Source organism: Cucurbita pepo, chromosome LG08 (assembly GCF_002806865.2).
Source record: "Cucurbita pepo subsp. pepo cultivar mu-cu-16 chromosome LG08, ASM280686v2, whole genome shotgun sequence".
Classification (NCBI taxonomy): Eukaryota; Viridiplantae; Streptophyta; class Magnoliopsida; order Cucurbitales; family Cucurbitaceae; genus Cucurbita; species Cucurbita pepo.
In genome coordinates, this window is record NC_036645.1 from 346,956 (window position 1) to 362,107 (window position 15,152).

The following is a 15,152-nucleotide window of genomic DNA, read 5'->3' on the forward strand; positions in this document are numbered from 1 at the left end:
TTCTCTCACACATATCATCAAACACCTTCCCTTCATTTCACTATCCACTTCTTTGAACTAAAACTTCTCTCAGACAAATCGTCGAACACCTTATCTTCATTCCAGATCCAACTTCAAGTCAAAGACCCCCAAAATGAATTTCGGGAAATTAGGTGTTGTTTTAATGATCCTCGTTGTCGCTGTGGCGTGTCTGAGCAACAGCCCCGCCGTTGACGCCGCCAGAATAGTGCCCGGAGACTTTGCGAGCGCCAATCACTTGGAGATGTACCCGTCGGCTTACGAGCATGCGAAGAATACGGTGTCGTGTTGGCTCGGCCGCTTGTCGTCCGGCCCCAGCCCCAAAGGTCCCGGCCACTGATTTCTCCGCCGCCAACCGGCCGTCGTTCGCCGTACCAGAGCTTTGCTGAAGCCCATCTTCCTTTTCTCCCTCTGTTCGTTTTTTCAATTCATTTGATGTATTTTTTTATTATTTATAGTTAAAGTGTCAAAAGACCAAAATGGTCAAAGGTTTTTTTATTCTAGCGACATTTAAGTATGAGAAATTCGGATATTTACGTCTTTAGATCTGAATTTTTCTATTTATTTGTAATGATACGATATTAATGAAAATTAAAAGAAGACAAATATAATAAATTTGAAATAGGAATATTATTTATTATTTGTCCGCTATTTCTCTATTATAATCATGTCAAACACGTTAATAACTTATATTCAATATAACATTAGATCAATCAAATTTATTTATATCACTATTCAAGTGACATTGATACACGAGAAATTGCTTGATGTAAGTGTATGAATTAAATTTTAATACAGTGAACGTCGGTTAAAATGTCATCCTTTAAATGGACGTTCTCACTCACTTAAATATCACAAAAAATTTAAACCCGTCAAATTGATAACATAAGAAGCTCGATAAATTGCCTACAAGTTTAAAAATATCCCTAAAAAATTGATCTTGATTTCGAGTTTAGCAATGTTTGGAGGTGGGAAATTAAAATTTTGAGGTGTTGGGTTGAGATATTAAGTTTCAATGTTAAATCCAACGTGATTATATACAGGACATGTAATAAGTATGGACTAACCGAAAGTGGATTAAAAATTAATGAGAGAAATTAACCAACCAGAATATGCTTGAAGGGCAGGCAAAGCCACGTAGCTGGGAAACGACCAAACAGGCTTTCATCACAATGGGGGGATAAGAGCCGAAAATGGAAACCGCCCAATTTCAGTCTGTGAAAGAAGATGTGTAGGAAAGTGCTTTGCTCACATCCGCCACTACCACTTCCATTTTCCATTGAACACAATCGGAGTGCTTGCCTACTCTAATCTGCCCATTTCTCCGCTGGTAAGTGATGATTTCTTCATGGGTTTTCATCCCCCACTTCGATTTCATCGTTTTCTTTGGATATTTGATATACCCTTTTCGTAGAATTGATATGGACGGTGTTGTTTTTGATATCATTGCTTGTCAGAGTGTAACCTAGAACCGTGGTGGCCGGAGAAGTGGATTTATTGCTCTGTGGTGTACCGTTTATGTGCTATTAGTGTCTTTTGATTTTGGTTCTGAAATTCTTGGTCTCCGTTGAAGGATTAATAGTTGTCTGCTTCCGTTTCTGAGCTTGTGTGAGATTTTTGGTGAAATGTCACTATGTGGGTCTGTCTCTGCTCTGAACTTGAGGTGCCAAAAGGGCATCCCAAAATCAACATCAAGATGCTGTTCTCCATTTACTTGTGAGAAAAGCAATGCTTTAGCATTTTGGGGTAGTGAGTTTGTGGGCGAAGGTTTGAAAGTTTCTGCCAGACATGTTAATAGGAAACCGGCTAAGGGGATTCCACCTCTAAAGGTTCGTCATCGAAGACTATTTTGTTTCGCTCGACGTCGTTGAATGGAATTAGTTACTGTTATCTTTTTCTTTCATGAACAGGTAGTCTGTGTGGATTACCCTAGACCACAGATTGATGATACTGTTAATTTCATTGAAGCAGCGTCCTTATCTGCGAGTTTTCGTACTTCTAAACGTCCAAGTAAACCGTTGAAAATAGTGATTGCTGGTGCAGGTCAGGAACTCCCCTTGCCTAGCTTGACTGAACTTCTTATCGAAAACGAGATAGATGATACCGATTATAGAACGTGTTAGTTCGTTTCTTTATATTGGTTGGTATAATTATGCTTTCGATCTGTATAGGATTGGCTGGTTTATCGACAGCAAAATATTTGGCAGATGCTGGCCACATACCTGTTCTACTAGAAGCTCGAGACGTTTTAGGTGGGAAGGTATGCCTGCTGAAAACAATATTGTTTCCTGGTTGAGTTCCTTGTCTTGTTGTCATCTTAATGTCATATTCATTATTGACTCTATAGTTATATTGTTCTAGGAATTTTGTATTCCATTTTAAATATAGTGAAGGATAAACTAGGGTATCTCGGACCGGAGCCCTTTCCGATGTAGCATCAAGGATGGCGAGTGCCCATCTATTGCACCAGAACTTCCAAGACAATAGGAATGAGTTTGATTATACCTTGAATTCTCATGAGCTCGTTCGGGAAAGTAGTGATAGGATGAGGAGGTTTGAGAGCTGTTAGATTTAGTGCTTCCTTGTGGGCATTAGTCATTTTGACTTGTTATAATTATGGTATTTCATGTTCTTTTGGATTAAAGTCTCTTTTTGTAGTTAGTTTTTGGTCTCCTTTTTCTTACTTTCAGGCTCGTTTCTTGTATTCTTTCATTTGGGTGTAGGATGTGACTAAAGTAAGCCAAGGGTCGTATTAGAAGGTTACGTTTTTCGGCGTGGCAACATGAGAAATGTAACATCTTTGATCATCCATGCTGTTTCATGGGACTATCAATTCAAACAAAGCGACATTCATTATCTATGGCCAACCATCTAGATTTTCACTTAACAGAACGACGTATCTAGTTTTTTAGATAACAATTATCATATATAGGAGCGTAACGACCCAAGCCCACCACTAGCAGATCTTGTCCTCTTTGGGCTTTCCCTTTCGGCCTTCCCCTCAAGGTTTTTAAAATGTCTCTGCTGTTTCCACATCCTTATAAAGAATGTTTCGTTCTCCTTCCCAACCGATGTGGGATCTTACAAGGAGTGTCAGTGGTAACACTGTTACTTCCTCCACCTCCTTGACGACTCCCTTAGTTGACATTTTCATCACGGTTTCCCGGGATTTTCCTTTTTTTCTATTTGCTTGGTGACTCAAGTTTATCTTTGAGGCAGTCCTACAAATTTTATTGTAAGCATAACTCTTTTTGTGGAATCTTGATTTTTCCTATAAAATTTGGTTCGCTCTTTCTAGGTAGCTGCTTGGAAAGATAACGATGGAGACTGGTACGAGACTGGCCTGCACATATTTTGTAAGTATTATCCTGATAATTTATGTTCCTCGTGTTTATACGACCAGTTGACGTTAGAAAGTTGGGATGCTAATTTCGGATCCTTTCTTTTTTCTTGCTGGAAAGTTGGGGCTTATCCCAATGTGCAGAACTTGTTCGGGGAACTTGGAATCAACGATCGATTGCAGTGGAAGGAACATTCAATGATATTTGCTATGCCAAACAAGCCGGGGGAGTTCAGTCGATTCGATTTCCCTGAAGTACTTCCTGCACCCATAAATGGTAGGCATGTGCCAATGGTGCTGGTTGTATGCATTACTTCATGTGCTTGTTTCCTGTGTTGGTCTCTTGAAATATTTTGTGATGCAACCAATCCATGTTTCCTAAAATGTGAGAATTACTGGCAGGGATATGGGCCATTTTAAGGAACAACGAGATGCTTACGTGGCCGGAGAAAATTAAATTTGCGATCGGACTCTTGCCAGCAATGCTTGGTGGGCAATCTTATGTAGAGGCTCAAGATAATTTAACTGTGCAAGAGTGGATGAGAAGTCGGGTATGATTCAAATGCCATAATCTTGTATTGAATCTCTTAGCAACATAGATTTTAAGACTGAAAATCTCAGATTCTAGGTGTTACCATTACCAATGGAAATCTTCAAAAGAAGTATTTTAAATTGTGGTATCCTCCTTGTGCTCAATGAACAATTGCTAATTGCTAGCAGATATTGTCCTCTTTGTACTTTCCCTTTGGGGCTTCCCCTCAAGGTTTTTAAAACGCGTCTGTTAGGGAGAAGTTTCCACACCCTTGTAAAGAATGCTTCGTTCTCCTTTCTAGCCGATATGAGATCTCACAATTCACCCCCCTTCGGGGCCAGCGTCTTCCCGGACACTCGTTCCCTTCTCCAATTGATGTGGGACACTCCAATCTACCCCATTCAGGGCCCATCGTCCTCGCTGGCACTCGTTCTCTTCTCCAATCGATGTGAGACCCCCCAATCCATGCCCTTCGGGGCCTAGCGTCATCGCTGGCACTCGTTCCCTTCTCCAATCGATGTGGGACCCCCCAATCCACCCTCTTTGGGGCCCAGCGTCCTTGCTGGCACACAACCTCATGTCCACCCTCTTCGGGGCTTAGCCTCCTTGTTGGCACATCGCCCTGTGTCTTGCTCTGATTCCATTTGTAACAGCCCACCGCTAGCAGATATTGTCCTCTTTGGACTTTCTCTTTCGGGCTTCCCCTCTCAAGATTTTTAAAACACGTCTGCTAGGGAGAAGTTTCCTCACCCTTACAAAGAATGCTTCGTTCTCCTCTCCAACCAATGTGGGATCTCCCAGTATGTTTTCATGGCTTGATTGCACATGATAGATTATGAGGAGGAGATCGTAAACCAGGATTCTTTCTCAGGATTCTATCCATAACGTTGATTTTACAGAGTGATAAATCACTAGTTTTGCTAAAACAATGCCTTCTTTGGCACTTACGTTTGCTGTTTTCTAGGGAGTACCTGATCGTGTAACAACTGAGGTGTTTATTGCTATGTCAAAGGCTCTAAATTTCATTAACCCCGATGAACTTTCTATGCAATGCATTTTGATTGCTCTGAATCGATTTCTTCAGGTATGATTATTTCTTTGAACAATAAGATTATTGAATCTATTTCATTGGTGTAAATGTTCACACCATTACAAAGTTTATAGCATTCCTTTCTGCTACTGACCCTCTCTAATTCTCATACATGTAATTCCTTTAGGAAAAGCATGGCTCTAAGATGGCTTTCTTGGATGGAAATCCACCCGAGAGACTTTGCGAGCCAATTGTCGAGCATATTCGATCATTGGGTGGCGAAGTGCGACTTAATTCAAGAATACAAAAAATCGAGTTAAACAATGATGGAACAGTGAAGAAGTTCTTGTTAAGCGATGGGAATGTAATTGAAGGAGATGCATATGTCTTTGCCACTCCTGGTGAGTAGCATACTTATTGCTAATATCTTATAATTCTTGAACTTCACTTAAATTGATATCCATCTGTTCAAGCAGTTGATATCTTCAAGCTTCTTTTGCCTAATGACTGGAAAAAGATTACATACTTCAAAAAGCTGGAAAAATTGGTTGGAGTTCCAGTTATCAATGTCCATATATGGTACTAGTACCCTCCACATCTCTGAGATTCATTCATATCTCAATAACTATGTAATAAAATGTGTGTGGTTTTCTATTATCAGTAATAGGGTGATATTACTTTTGTTTGCAGGTTTGACAGGAAACTGAAGAACACATATGATCACTTACTTTTTAGCAGGTGCTTTCTTTATTCGTGTTAGCTTGTTCTGTTTTAGAGGATAGCACTGTTTTTGTATTGCATAATGCACTGTTCTTGGGCAAACTATAACCCCTTCCCCGGACAGCGAAAGAAAGATCGATTAAACCGATAAGCTAGTCCACAAGCATGTTAAATTTAATGTCTTAGGTGGTAAGTTTACATGAAGACGTGAGATCCCACGTCGGTTAGAGAGGGGAACAAAGCATTTTTCATAAGGATGTGGAAATCTCTCCCTGATAGACGCGTTTTAAAACTGTTTGGCTGACGAGTCAAAGCGGACAATATATGCTAGCGGTGGGTTTGGGCTTAGGGTGTTACAAATGGTATCAGAGCCAGACACTGAGGGGTGTGCCAGTGAGAACGCTGGTCCCCCAAGAGGAGGTGGATTGTGAGATCCTACCTCGGAGAGGGTAACAAAGCATTCCTTATAAGAATGTGGAAACTTCTCCCTAATAGACGCGTTTTAAAACCGTGAGGCTGACGGCGATAAGTAACGAGCCAAAACGGACAATATATGCTAGCGGTGGGGTTGGGCTTGGGGTGTTACAAATAGTATCAGAGCCAGACACTGTGAAGTGTGCTAGCGAGGACGCTGGCCCCCCAAGAGGAGGTGGATTGTGAGATCCTACATCAGTTGGAGAGGGTAACAAAGCATTCCTTATAAGAATGTGGAATCTTCTCCCTAATAGACGCGTTTTAAAACCATAAGGCTGACGACGATATGTAATGAGCCAAAGCGGATAATATTTGCTAGCGGTGGGCTTAGGCTGTTTCAAATGGTATCAAAGCCAGACATTGAGCGGTGTGCCAGCAAGGATGCTAGGCCCCCAAGATGAGGTGGATTGTGAGATCCCACCTCGGTTGGAGAGGGAAACAAAGCATTTCTTATAAGGATGTGGAAGTCTCTCCCTAACAGACGCAATACATAACGAGCTAAACCAGATAATATCTACTAGTGGTGGGCTTGGGTGGTTACATTTACCCTAGACACTAAGTATTTTGTATTTCTTTCCTGAATGCAGGAGTCCGCTTCTTAGTGTTTATGCTGACATGTCAGTCACATGCAAGGTATATTTTAGAGCTTTCGATATCCTCGTCACTGGTCGTTTAGTATTCCGACCAGCTGTGATATTGTCAAATGTTTTGTTGACACAGGAATATTACAATCCGAACCAGTCCATGTTGGAACTAGTCTTTGCACCTGCAGAAGAGTGGATTTCCCGGAGTGACTCAGAAATTATTGATGCCACAATGGTGGAGCTAGCTAAACTATTTCCTGATGAAATTTCAGCTGATCAGAGCAGAGCTAAGATAGTAAAGTACCACGTCGTTAAAACGCCAAGGTAAACGTAGAATCGTTAACCGAGAGTCTGCTCGCTCGATTCTAGAATAATTGGCATACATATATATTGTTCTACTGTTTGTACTGTACAGTTTTTGATTGACAGCCTAATTGGATATTGGTTATAGGTCCGTTTATAAGACGGTGCCCGACTGTGAACCGTGTCGCCCCTTACAACGATCTCCTATTGAGGGATTTTATTTAGCTGGCGACTACACGAAACAAAAGTATTTAGCTTCTATGGAAGGGGCTGTTCTTTCAGGAAAGCTTTGTGCACAGGCTATTGTGAAGGTAATTTCCCTGCCTCTTGTATCCTTTCCCTAGATAGTATTTTCCAGCAATGGTGGAGATACATCTACAGGTGTAAATATCGATGATATGCGTTCACATCGATGTCGTGTATTCCATATTGCAGGATTATGAAATGCTAGTTGCTCGAGAGCAACGACGAGTCGCCGAGGCTACTGGTGTTCGTTGACTAGAACATAACAAGATCAAAAGTACCTTCACATGATATTTTGATTACTCATTTATGTAATATTAAAAAATGTAAATACGACTATATTTACATTTAAATCTAATCAAATATAGCATATTATATACTCATCGATTGAGTCGTTATAAGCCTCCATAGAGATTGACCTTAGCTCTCTAGAAAGGACCTTAGGGGTCATCCTTGGCCATGCAGGGCCGATCCCAATATTAATAAGCAACCCCACTAGTCCTCCAAGAGGGTTGATCTCCTAGGGGGCGACCTTGGCCATAAAACGTCCCGTTTACTTATTTCAGCGTTCTACGCTCTTTACAAACTCGATGAATTATTTCAACCTTAGCCAACATCAGTGCGTAGTTTCTTTTTTCTCTGCAAGAAGACACCCATTTGATTCCTCGATCATACAAATTAAAAATATTTTAAAAACACAATAATTTAATTAACTTAATCTTACTTAAATCCATTAATTTAATAAAATAAAAAAAAATTAATTTTGTAGTTAAACAAAATAAAATGAACAGATTTAGCACGTGCGAAGTATAAGCGGGAAATGTTATATTCCCTCCGTTAATGCAAAGCTAAACGCTTATGGGGTTTAGGTTTATAACGTTAACTTCTCTGCTACCTCTCTCTTCTTCTAGCCGCGCCGAAATTTCTCTCTCTGATCACTCTCTCCCGCGCTCCCGCCTTTCTCGTCTCTCCTTGTCTCTCGTTTTCTCTCTCGTTTCATTGCTCCCCCATAGTTTTCTTTCCTTTACTCCCTCGCCTTTCTACATTACTCTCTCTGGCCTCCTCTGCTTCTTCCCTTCTTGGGCCTGCTGCATTTTCTGTCTCTGTTTGTGTCCTCTGACCCGTGTTCTGTAATCATTTTGTTTCCTTGTTCTTATGGGATCTTTGAGGTGATGCTGTTTCTGGGTTTGGAAATTCAAGTTCATTTGCGCATTTTCTTGGTGTTCTTGGGTAAAGTTCTTTTGTACTGAATGTGTGANTTCTTGGAATTCTGGTTTTTTTTTTTTTTTTTTTTTTTCCTTCTCTTTATTGTGTGAACTTCGACGTGGATTGTTTTTGCATGTTTTGGTCTGAATTTACTGAAGTGAACTGTCTGATATTTGAATTTTAAATTTGGATGGAATTAAGATGAAAGAACAGTGCAGCTTTTGGTGTTCGATTTGTTAGTGAAATAATGGATGATCAACGTAATTAGTCTGCTAGACGTTCTAATTTAGGCTCTATCGTTGCGCAAATTTGATTTACAAGATGCGGGAAGTTTTGAGCGTTTTCTAGGCTGCTTATTTTTGTGAAGCTAGGCGAGAATCATTTTAACTTGACTTATGAAGAACTTGAAACAATTGTCACTGTAAAGGATTTGTGGGTCTGTTGTTCCGTTGCATAAGAAAGAATTAACACCCCTCGTTTTGAAGAGTTGGTAGCGCGTTGTTTAAGTGACTAGTATGGGATGACTTGGGAACCATTGAATTATTGGGGATAAGGTATCATGAGGTTGTGGGATTTCTTTGTCATGTAAATGTTTGCATAGTTGATGTGAAATGGAGTGCCAGTTTAAATCTTGCACATTGAATTCAGTGTCCACTATCACCTAATTAAATTTGATTTCATGGTGTATAAATACGTTTTATTTTGGACTTTTTTTGACAGAACATAGTGTCATTCCTTAACCCTTGGTGGACCTGTATCTGCACTAGATAATGGATTAAAGAAAATGCTGCACGTATTAAGTAGGAGATTTTCATGGTAAATTCATGTGGGAAGGGCAGGGGGAGGAGCTAGTCTGGTGAACCGTTTCTGGGAATGGAAACTCATAGCAAAGCGAAGTGCCGGGAGGATTTAGAGGTTGATATAATTGAATGTTCAAATAAAACTGATCCCAAATTTTGTGGGAAAGAAGACCCTGATGCAACTGAATATTCAAGCTCATTTGCTGAGACATCTGATACAGACAATTGTGCAGAATTCAACGAAGGAGAAGTAGAAACTCAATTTTTTGGAGACATTGGCTTGCCACCCGCATTTGGTTCATTTAGCAGTGCACTTCCAATAAGGTCCCTTTTTCTTTTGGCTGCAATTATAATCTATGTTTTAGAGTTATCGTATATATTTTGTTATAAGAAAAACTAAATGAAAGTTGCATGATTCTGAGTTAACATGATACCCTTGCTTTTCACTTTTCTGGAACGCTTCAGTTGGTCTTGGTTGCACTACTTAATGACATCTATAAATTATAAACACCTGATCTTTGAAATTTAAATATGCAATTTTTTTTTTGTATAGACCATTTCCCAATAGAAGGAATGGGATGGCTGCAATGCTTAATTTAGCAACCTTTCCCTTGCATTGACATGTTTAAATAAACCCTTTCCGTAAGTGAAGGAAAGAAAACATTTTTGAAGAAGAACTACCCATGAGAAAGTGGAAGAAACTGTCAAGAATATCAATTGGGGGTAAGAAAACAACTACGGAAGAAGAAAAACAAAGCAAAATTTTAAAATGGGCAAAAGAACTTGTCCTGCATAACATCATAGGTGGATAGCATTTATTCGAAGATTTGATATTTCCATCAAGGATGCGTTCAGTGAACCTATTTAGGTAGTTGATGGTTTCTGTTGGAGATATCACTTTCCATTCTTAAATGGAGAAACTGTATCATTTGACAGGTTAACTAATGGGTGGTTGAAGACTTAAATAATATTTGAGATAAATGTAAGTAATGATAGATGGGCTTTTATGTAAAAGCAATAAATTACATACCTTCAATAGAAAGTTTTAAATACATGTATGTGGGCTTAGAAGATATTTTGGTTGTGATAAAATTCATTCTCAATTTTATTGGCCTTGATAGAATTTCATTCCCTATGCAAAGATATCTTATGTGCTTAGTGTCCAAGGTACAAGTTCAAAATATTGGACTTTTAGCCTGTGTTGCCGATCTCTTTGTGGTCTTATGTACTCTTTCATATATATATATATATATATATATATATATATTGTCTTGATTAAAGCTTGTTCAACTGGCTCTGCTCTTTTTGTAGGAAGAGGAAGTTAACAAATCACTGGCAAAATTTCATCCGCCCTCTAATGTGGCGCTGCAAGTGGACAGAATTGAGAATTAAAGAAATTGAGTCACAGGCATTGAAATATTCCAGAGCACTTGCAGTATATGAACAAGGAAAGAATTTAGGCCTTGATCCAACAATGGAGGATTTTTCTTCAAAAGCATTTCCATTTTCTAGCCCATATTATAGAAGAAAGGCAATGAAGAGAAGAAAACGAAAGAGAGCTGAAGATACAAATGATATATCATCCTATATGTCACAGCATAACCTTTTTTCCTACTATGGTACCAGCTTTATCCCTCTAGTTATAACTTGTTTTTTCACCTTCCTTCTCTCTCTAACTGCAATTGTATCGTTTGGTAACTTTTGTTTTTTAATACAGAAAATAAGAAAGCTGAACTAGATGGTACCTCTGTAGCTGATGAATTTGCTAATCCAGGTAAAGTATTTCTGCTGTTACCTGTATTATCTATATGGTATGCAATATTTCTTGGTGATGATAGCCAATGGGGAGGTCAAGCAAGACACTTGCACCGAATATTTGAACCTAGCGAGTAGTATATTGAATAAAGGCAATATTCAATTGTTTTATACATTGGACAAAAAAAACTCTATTTTCAATTTCATTCTCTCTCTAAAAGCTTAAAGAGAATGTTCGTTCAAACGACAGTATACTTTTTCCTACTCGTGTAGTTTTGAATGCATTTAACTTAAATATCCTCTTCTCTATCATATCGTGACTGATATGCCCAATTGAACAATTGAATATTTATCTTATTTTAATCTCTGATTAATAAACAGACCGGCTGTATCATTCTTTTGCTTCTTTCTTGGTTTAGTTACCATCCTTAAGTTCTTCATACTTGAATATTCTGAAACTGAAAGTTGGCTTTCTGTTATTATTGGATCAGTGAAAATGGAGAAAAATGCTGATTCTGATGACAAATTTGGGATTAATAATGACTCTGTTCTCGAGTTCAGAGACACTAATAGTTCTTTGGAGCAAGTGCTCTGGAAAATTGAGGTGGTGCACTCTCGACTTCACAAGCTAAAGGGTCAAATGGATAAGGTGATGTCCAAAAATGCTTCAAAATTTTCTTCCTCAGAGAATCTGAGCCTTCTTGCACCTTGTGAGGCACAGACCAGCTCTGCCCCTACTCCTACGTTCTCAGCTGGTAATGGAGAATTATCAGTTGGAGTTATGGGCGCCTCAACTCAACATATATCAGAGTGTGATATTGGTGAGCTGATGAAGCCTGAAAGTGCTATTTCAAGCTATGGGGAGGCAATACTAGTCCCTGATATTATTGAAAGTACAGTAGGTCTCTTGACTGCTACAGAGGTTTCAATTCCGCTACCACAAATTGGGGATTCAACTGAGGATGTAAGAATTCTTGATGTTGAGCTAATTAATTTCTCTTACACCACTTTCTGATGTTGTGATGCTAGAGACAATTTTTAGTGTGAAATCTGCCAAATATGTTTGCTTTTTTCTTTTTGAAGTACGTTTATATTTGAAATGGTCATTTCTTCCCTCAGTTACAAAGAAGTCATCTGGTTGTTTGACTTTTCTGTACTTTCTTTTACCTTTCTCCACATTAGGGGATGTAGCTCAAATGTTAGAACCAGCTCTGCATGCAGAGGTACAGGGTTCCATCCCCTGTTCCTTCATCTTCTAAAAACAAATTTCTGGAAAATTTTGGTCTCCTCTTCCTTTGATCTCTTTGATATACTGCATGTATATGGAATAGATTTCTTAATCACTTGCTTTCATGAGAATGATATTGCACGCTTGGACTTCTGTCTCATGGTCTGTCTTCATTTGACCTCATTAATGTATTGCATGTCTATGAAATGAAATTTACGTCTTTTAACTACTCGTTTTCATGAGAATAGATTTTTTAGCTCTTAAGAAGCTATACTGTTCATGTGAATTTCTGTCTCATGGTCACTGCCTTTCTCTTAAGTAGAAAATCAATTAATTCCTGCCTCAAACATCAAACTAACCAACCTTTTGCAGATTGTTACTAATGTGCTGATACACAATGAGTTGGCTGAGGCAGAGAGAAACACACATGACACGATTGTTGCACAGCCCGTGGAAAAACATGAAAAACCAGAAAAAGGCAAGCAAAGTGAAGGCACCAGTCTCAGCTCAGTTCCAACTACACAACCTGATCCTATGGGAAAAGCTTTGGTCTCTGACGAACAATCAGCTCTTAAAAAATGTTTAGCTTCAGATATCAACTTTCCTAGGAACAAGAGAAAGAGAGGGGAAAGAAAAGCAGGTCCAGGTAGTTGGAACAAGAAGCATTCGAGCGAACCCGATAGCCAGTAAGTGATTTTAGAGTGATTTTAGCTGTCTCTTAGAGGATCTGTAGCTGGTCAGACGTAAAATTTCCACTTTGCCATTAACCACTGGCATAGGTACAGAATGACCACTTATCAGGTTAGTCTTATTAAGCAACTTCCAGTGTGAAGCAGCTCTTAGTTGTTGCTGCTGCCACAATGTGTTAGAGAGAGATTCTGAGTTTTACCCTTGTGTAAGTTGTCTGTATCATGTTTACTGGGAACTGATCCTGATCTCTCTCATACGGCGTATTAGATCTCAATAAGATAACTTTTACCAACTCTTTTTACCTTGAATTACTGCTTTACTTGAATAAATCATGCTCTTAAAGATTTGTCTGGAATTCATCTTTTAGTTAGAAGATAGTTCTGTTTGTCTGCAGAAGGGACATCGGATTCAATTGAAATTGTATGTTCAAGACTTTCTAAGATCGTGTATTTGGGATATCAATTATCATACAAGCTATTATAATCATTGTCTTGCTCTTTTCAGCAACTTCATAGGCTGAATATGATAATGATTCTCGTCATAAACTGCATCATGATGCCACCATACTTTGCTGAGCAGGTCACAAACTGCATCATGAAATACCAGGTCATGAATCCACTCTATCATCTTGAGCAATTTTGATGAACATAATCAGGTTAGTATATGGTTAAGAATCATTTTCTGAGCTGAAAAGACATTGAGCTAGAGATATGATATAAAAGTATCTTGATATTTGGCTGGTGATTCACATCATTCTACTTTTTGACTGCTAAACTTAGATTATTATGTCTCTGTAGAGTTGTTTTTGGACTGTTAAACAAAAGATTCGTTTCCATCTATTTTGTGTTGGTCATTCATTAATGTCTAGAAATCATTATCTAATTTGGGTCACTTTTTTTAAGGTGAAGTGTACGAAAAGATCTGAGCTTTTCATTCAGTACAAGATAGGTTTGATGAGATTTTGATCGTCTCGTTTTCATCCACACATTGATTCATTACAGTTTATATGTTTTGTATTTGTGTTCATATTTTGGTTTTGAGCAATAAATTTGCTCACATTCTAAATTTTTAATGCCAAAAGATTGACTCAGAGACTTTGGGATTTGGGGTTCTCTGCAAAACCTTGGAATTTGCAACAACAGCTTTATTAAATTTTCACCAGAAGAAAGAGGCAGGGAGTTGGCAACGACGGACTTTATCAAATAAGCCATGAAACCAATGAACCCTCAATACTTTTCTAGTTTCTAACCATTTTTTTTCTGTAAACGTCTGAGTTCGAGATAGATTAACGACTAGTTGATGTGTTGTTTAGTAGATGAATGATTTACTAAAGTTTAGATACTCAGAAGACCTGGAGGCTGTTGGAGAATTCAACTCCCAACACACCTGGAGGCTGTTGGAGAATTCAACTCCCAACACACCTGGAGGCTTATGGGGAATTCAACCCCTAATACTGCAAGCCCTTCAAAAGGAAAGACTCGAGGCTTCGGCCTAACACAGCAAGCACTTGTGCAAGGCTTGGCACTTGGAGGCTTCCGAAGAATTCAACCCCTAGCACAGCAAGCACTCTTAAAGGCTCGGCAGAGAGGGCCTGAAAATGAGAAAAGATTGGCTACTAGAATTTGATCTTTCGCATCATATCTATATCTAAATCCGTAAAGCAAACCAACAAAACTCTTGTCGTTGAACCCTATAACTAGTGTTTGTCTTTGCACGACAATCTCTTGTCGAGTTGAGGTGAAAATTTGAGACCACGAAGTAAAAAAGAAAGCAAATGGAGGGGAGGAGGAGGGTAATAAAAACCCCAAGGATAAGAGTAAAAAGTAAAAATTGAAAAAAGTTTGTTGTTGTTATGTACCAAACATATAAGTTATGGGGTGACAGGCTTTGCTATTATTTTGTGTTGACAAAAGGGACATTTTTCTTTTTCTTGGATCCCTTCTATCTTCACTTTTGCAGTCATTACAGAAAAGTAAAAGTCAATAAAGAACCCTCCATGCATGCCCCCTTTTTTTTTATTTTTTTTTCTTTATTTAAAGCGACTCGTATTAATCGAGATTTTGTATTTACTAAATATATGATTGGTCGTGTTACATCTTTCCCGAGGGACGATGCTTGAAAGAAAAAAAAATTAAAATTTAATTTTGTTGATATGAATTGGTGACCTAACTAACATAGAGATTTTAACAACCATAAGTCTCCGAATGTCAATTTTAGTTGCTCTTGATC

At 38.7% G+C, this 15,152-nt stretch overlaps 2 protein-coding genes across 3 annotated transcripts; both read left to right on the top strand.

Moving 5' to 3' along the window:
• The first annotated feature begins 1,180 nt into the window (after positions 1–1,180).
• LOC111800496 (phytoene dehydrogenase, chloroplastic/chromoplastic-like) lies at positions 1,181–7,627 on the top strand. Its single transcript, XM_023684213.1, has 15 exons — positions 1,181–1,348; positions 1,476–1,847; positions 1,929–2,061; positions 2,190–2,278; positions 3,317–3,374; positions 3,480–3,635; positions 3,761–3,909; positions 4,855–4,974; positions 5,108–5,321; positions 5,397–5,499; positions 5,611–5,658; positions 6,702–6,747; positions 6,835–7,022; positions 7,150–7,312; positions 7,437–7,627. The coding sequence occupies exons 2-15, from the start codon at positions 1,644–1,646 to the stop codon at positions 7,497–7,499; spliced, it is 1,734 nt and encodes a 577-aa protein (XP_023539981.1). The 5' UTR covers positions 1,181–1,348; positions 1,476–1,643; the 3' UTR covers positions 7,500–7,627.
• A 504-nt stretch (positions 7,628–8,131) lies between these two features.
• LOC111800683 lies at positions 8,132–13,409 on the top strand. 2 transcript variants are annotated; one of them, XM_023684489.1, is made up of 6 exons: positions 8,132–8,474; positions 9,171–9,574; positions 10,562–10,869; positions 10,968–11,024; positions 11,497–11,969; positions 12,606–13,409. In XM_023684489.1, the coding sequence occupies exons 2-6, from the start codon at positions 9,324–9,326 to the stop codon at positions 12,921–12,923; spliced, it is 1,407 nt and encodes a 468-aa protein (XP_023540257.1). In that variant the 5' UTR covers positions 8,132–8,474; positions 9,171–9,323; the 3' UTR covers positions 12,924–13,409. The 2 variants fall into 2 exon arrangements, with proteins under 2 accessions (XP_023540257.1, XP_023540258.1); XM_023684490.1 differs by having other exon boundaries at positions 9,484–9,574.
• The last annotated feature ends 1,743 nt before the right edge of the window (positions 13,410–15,152 follow it).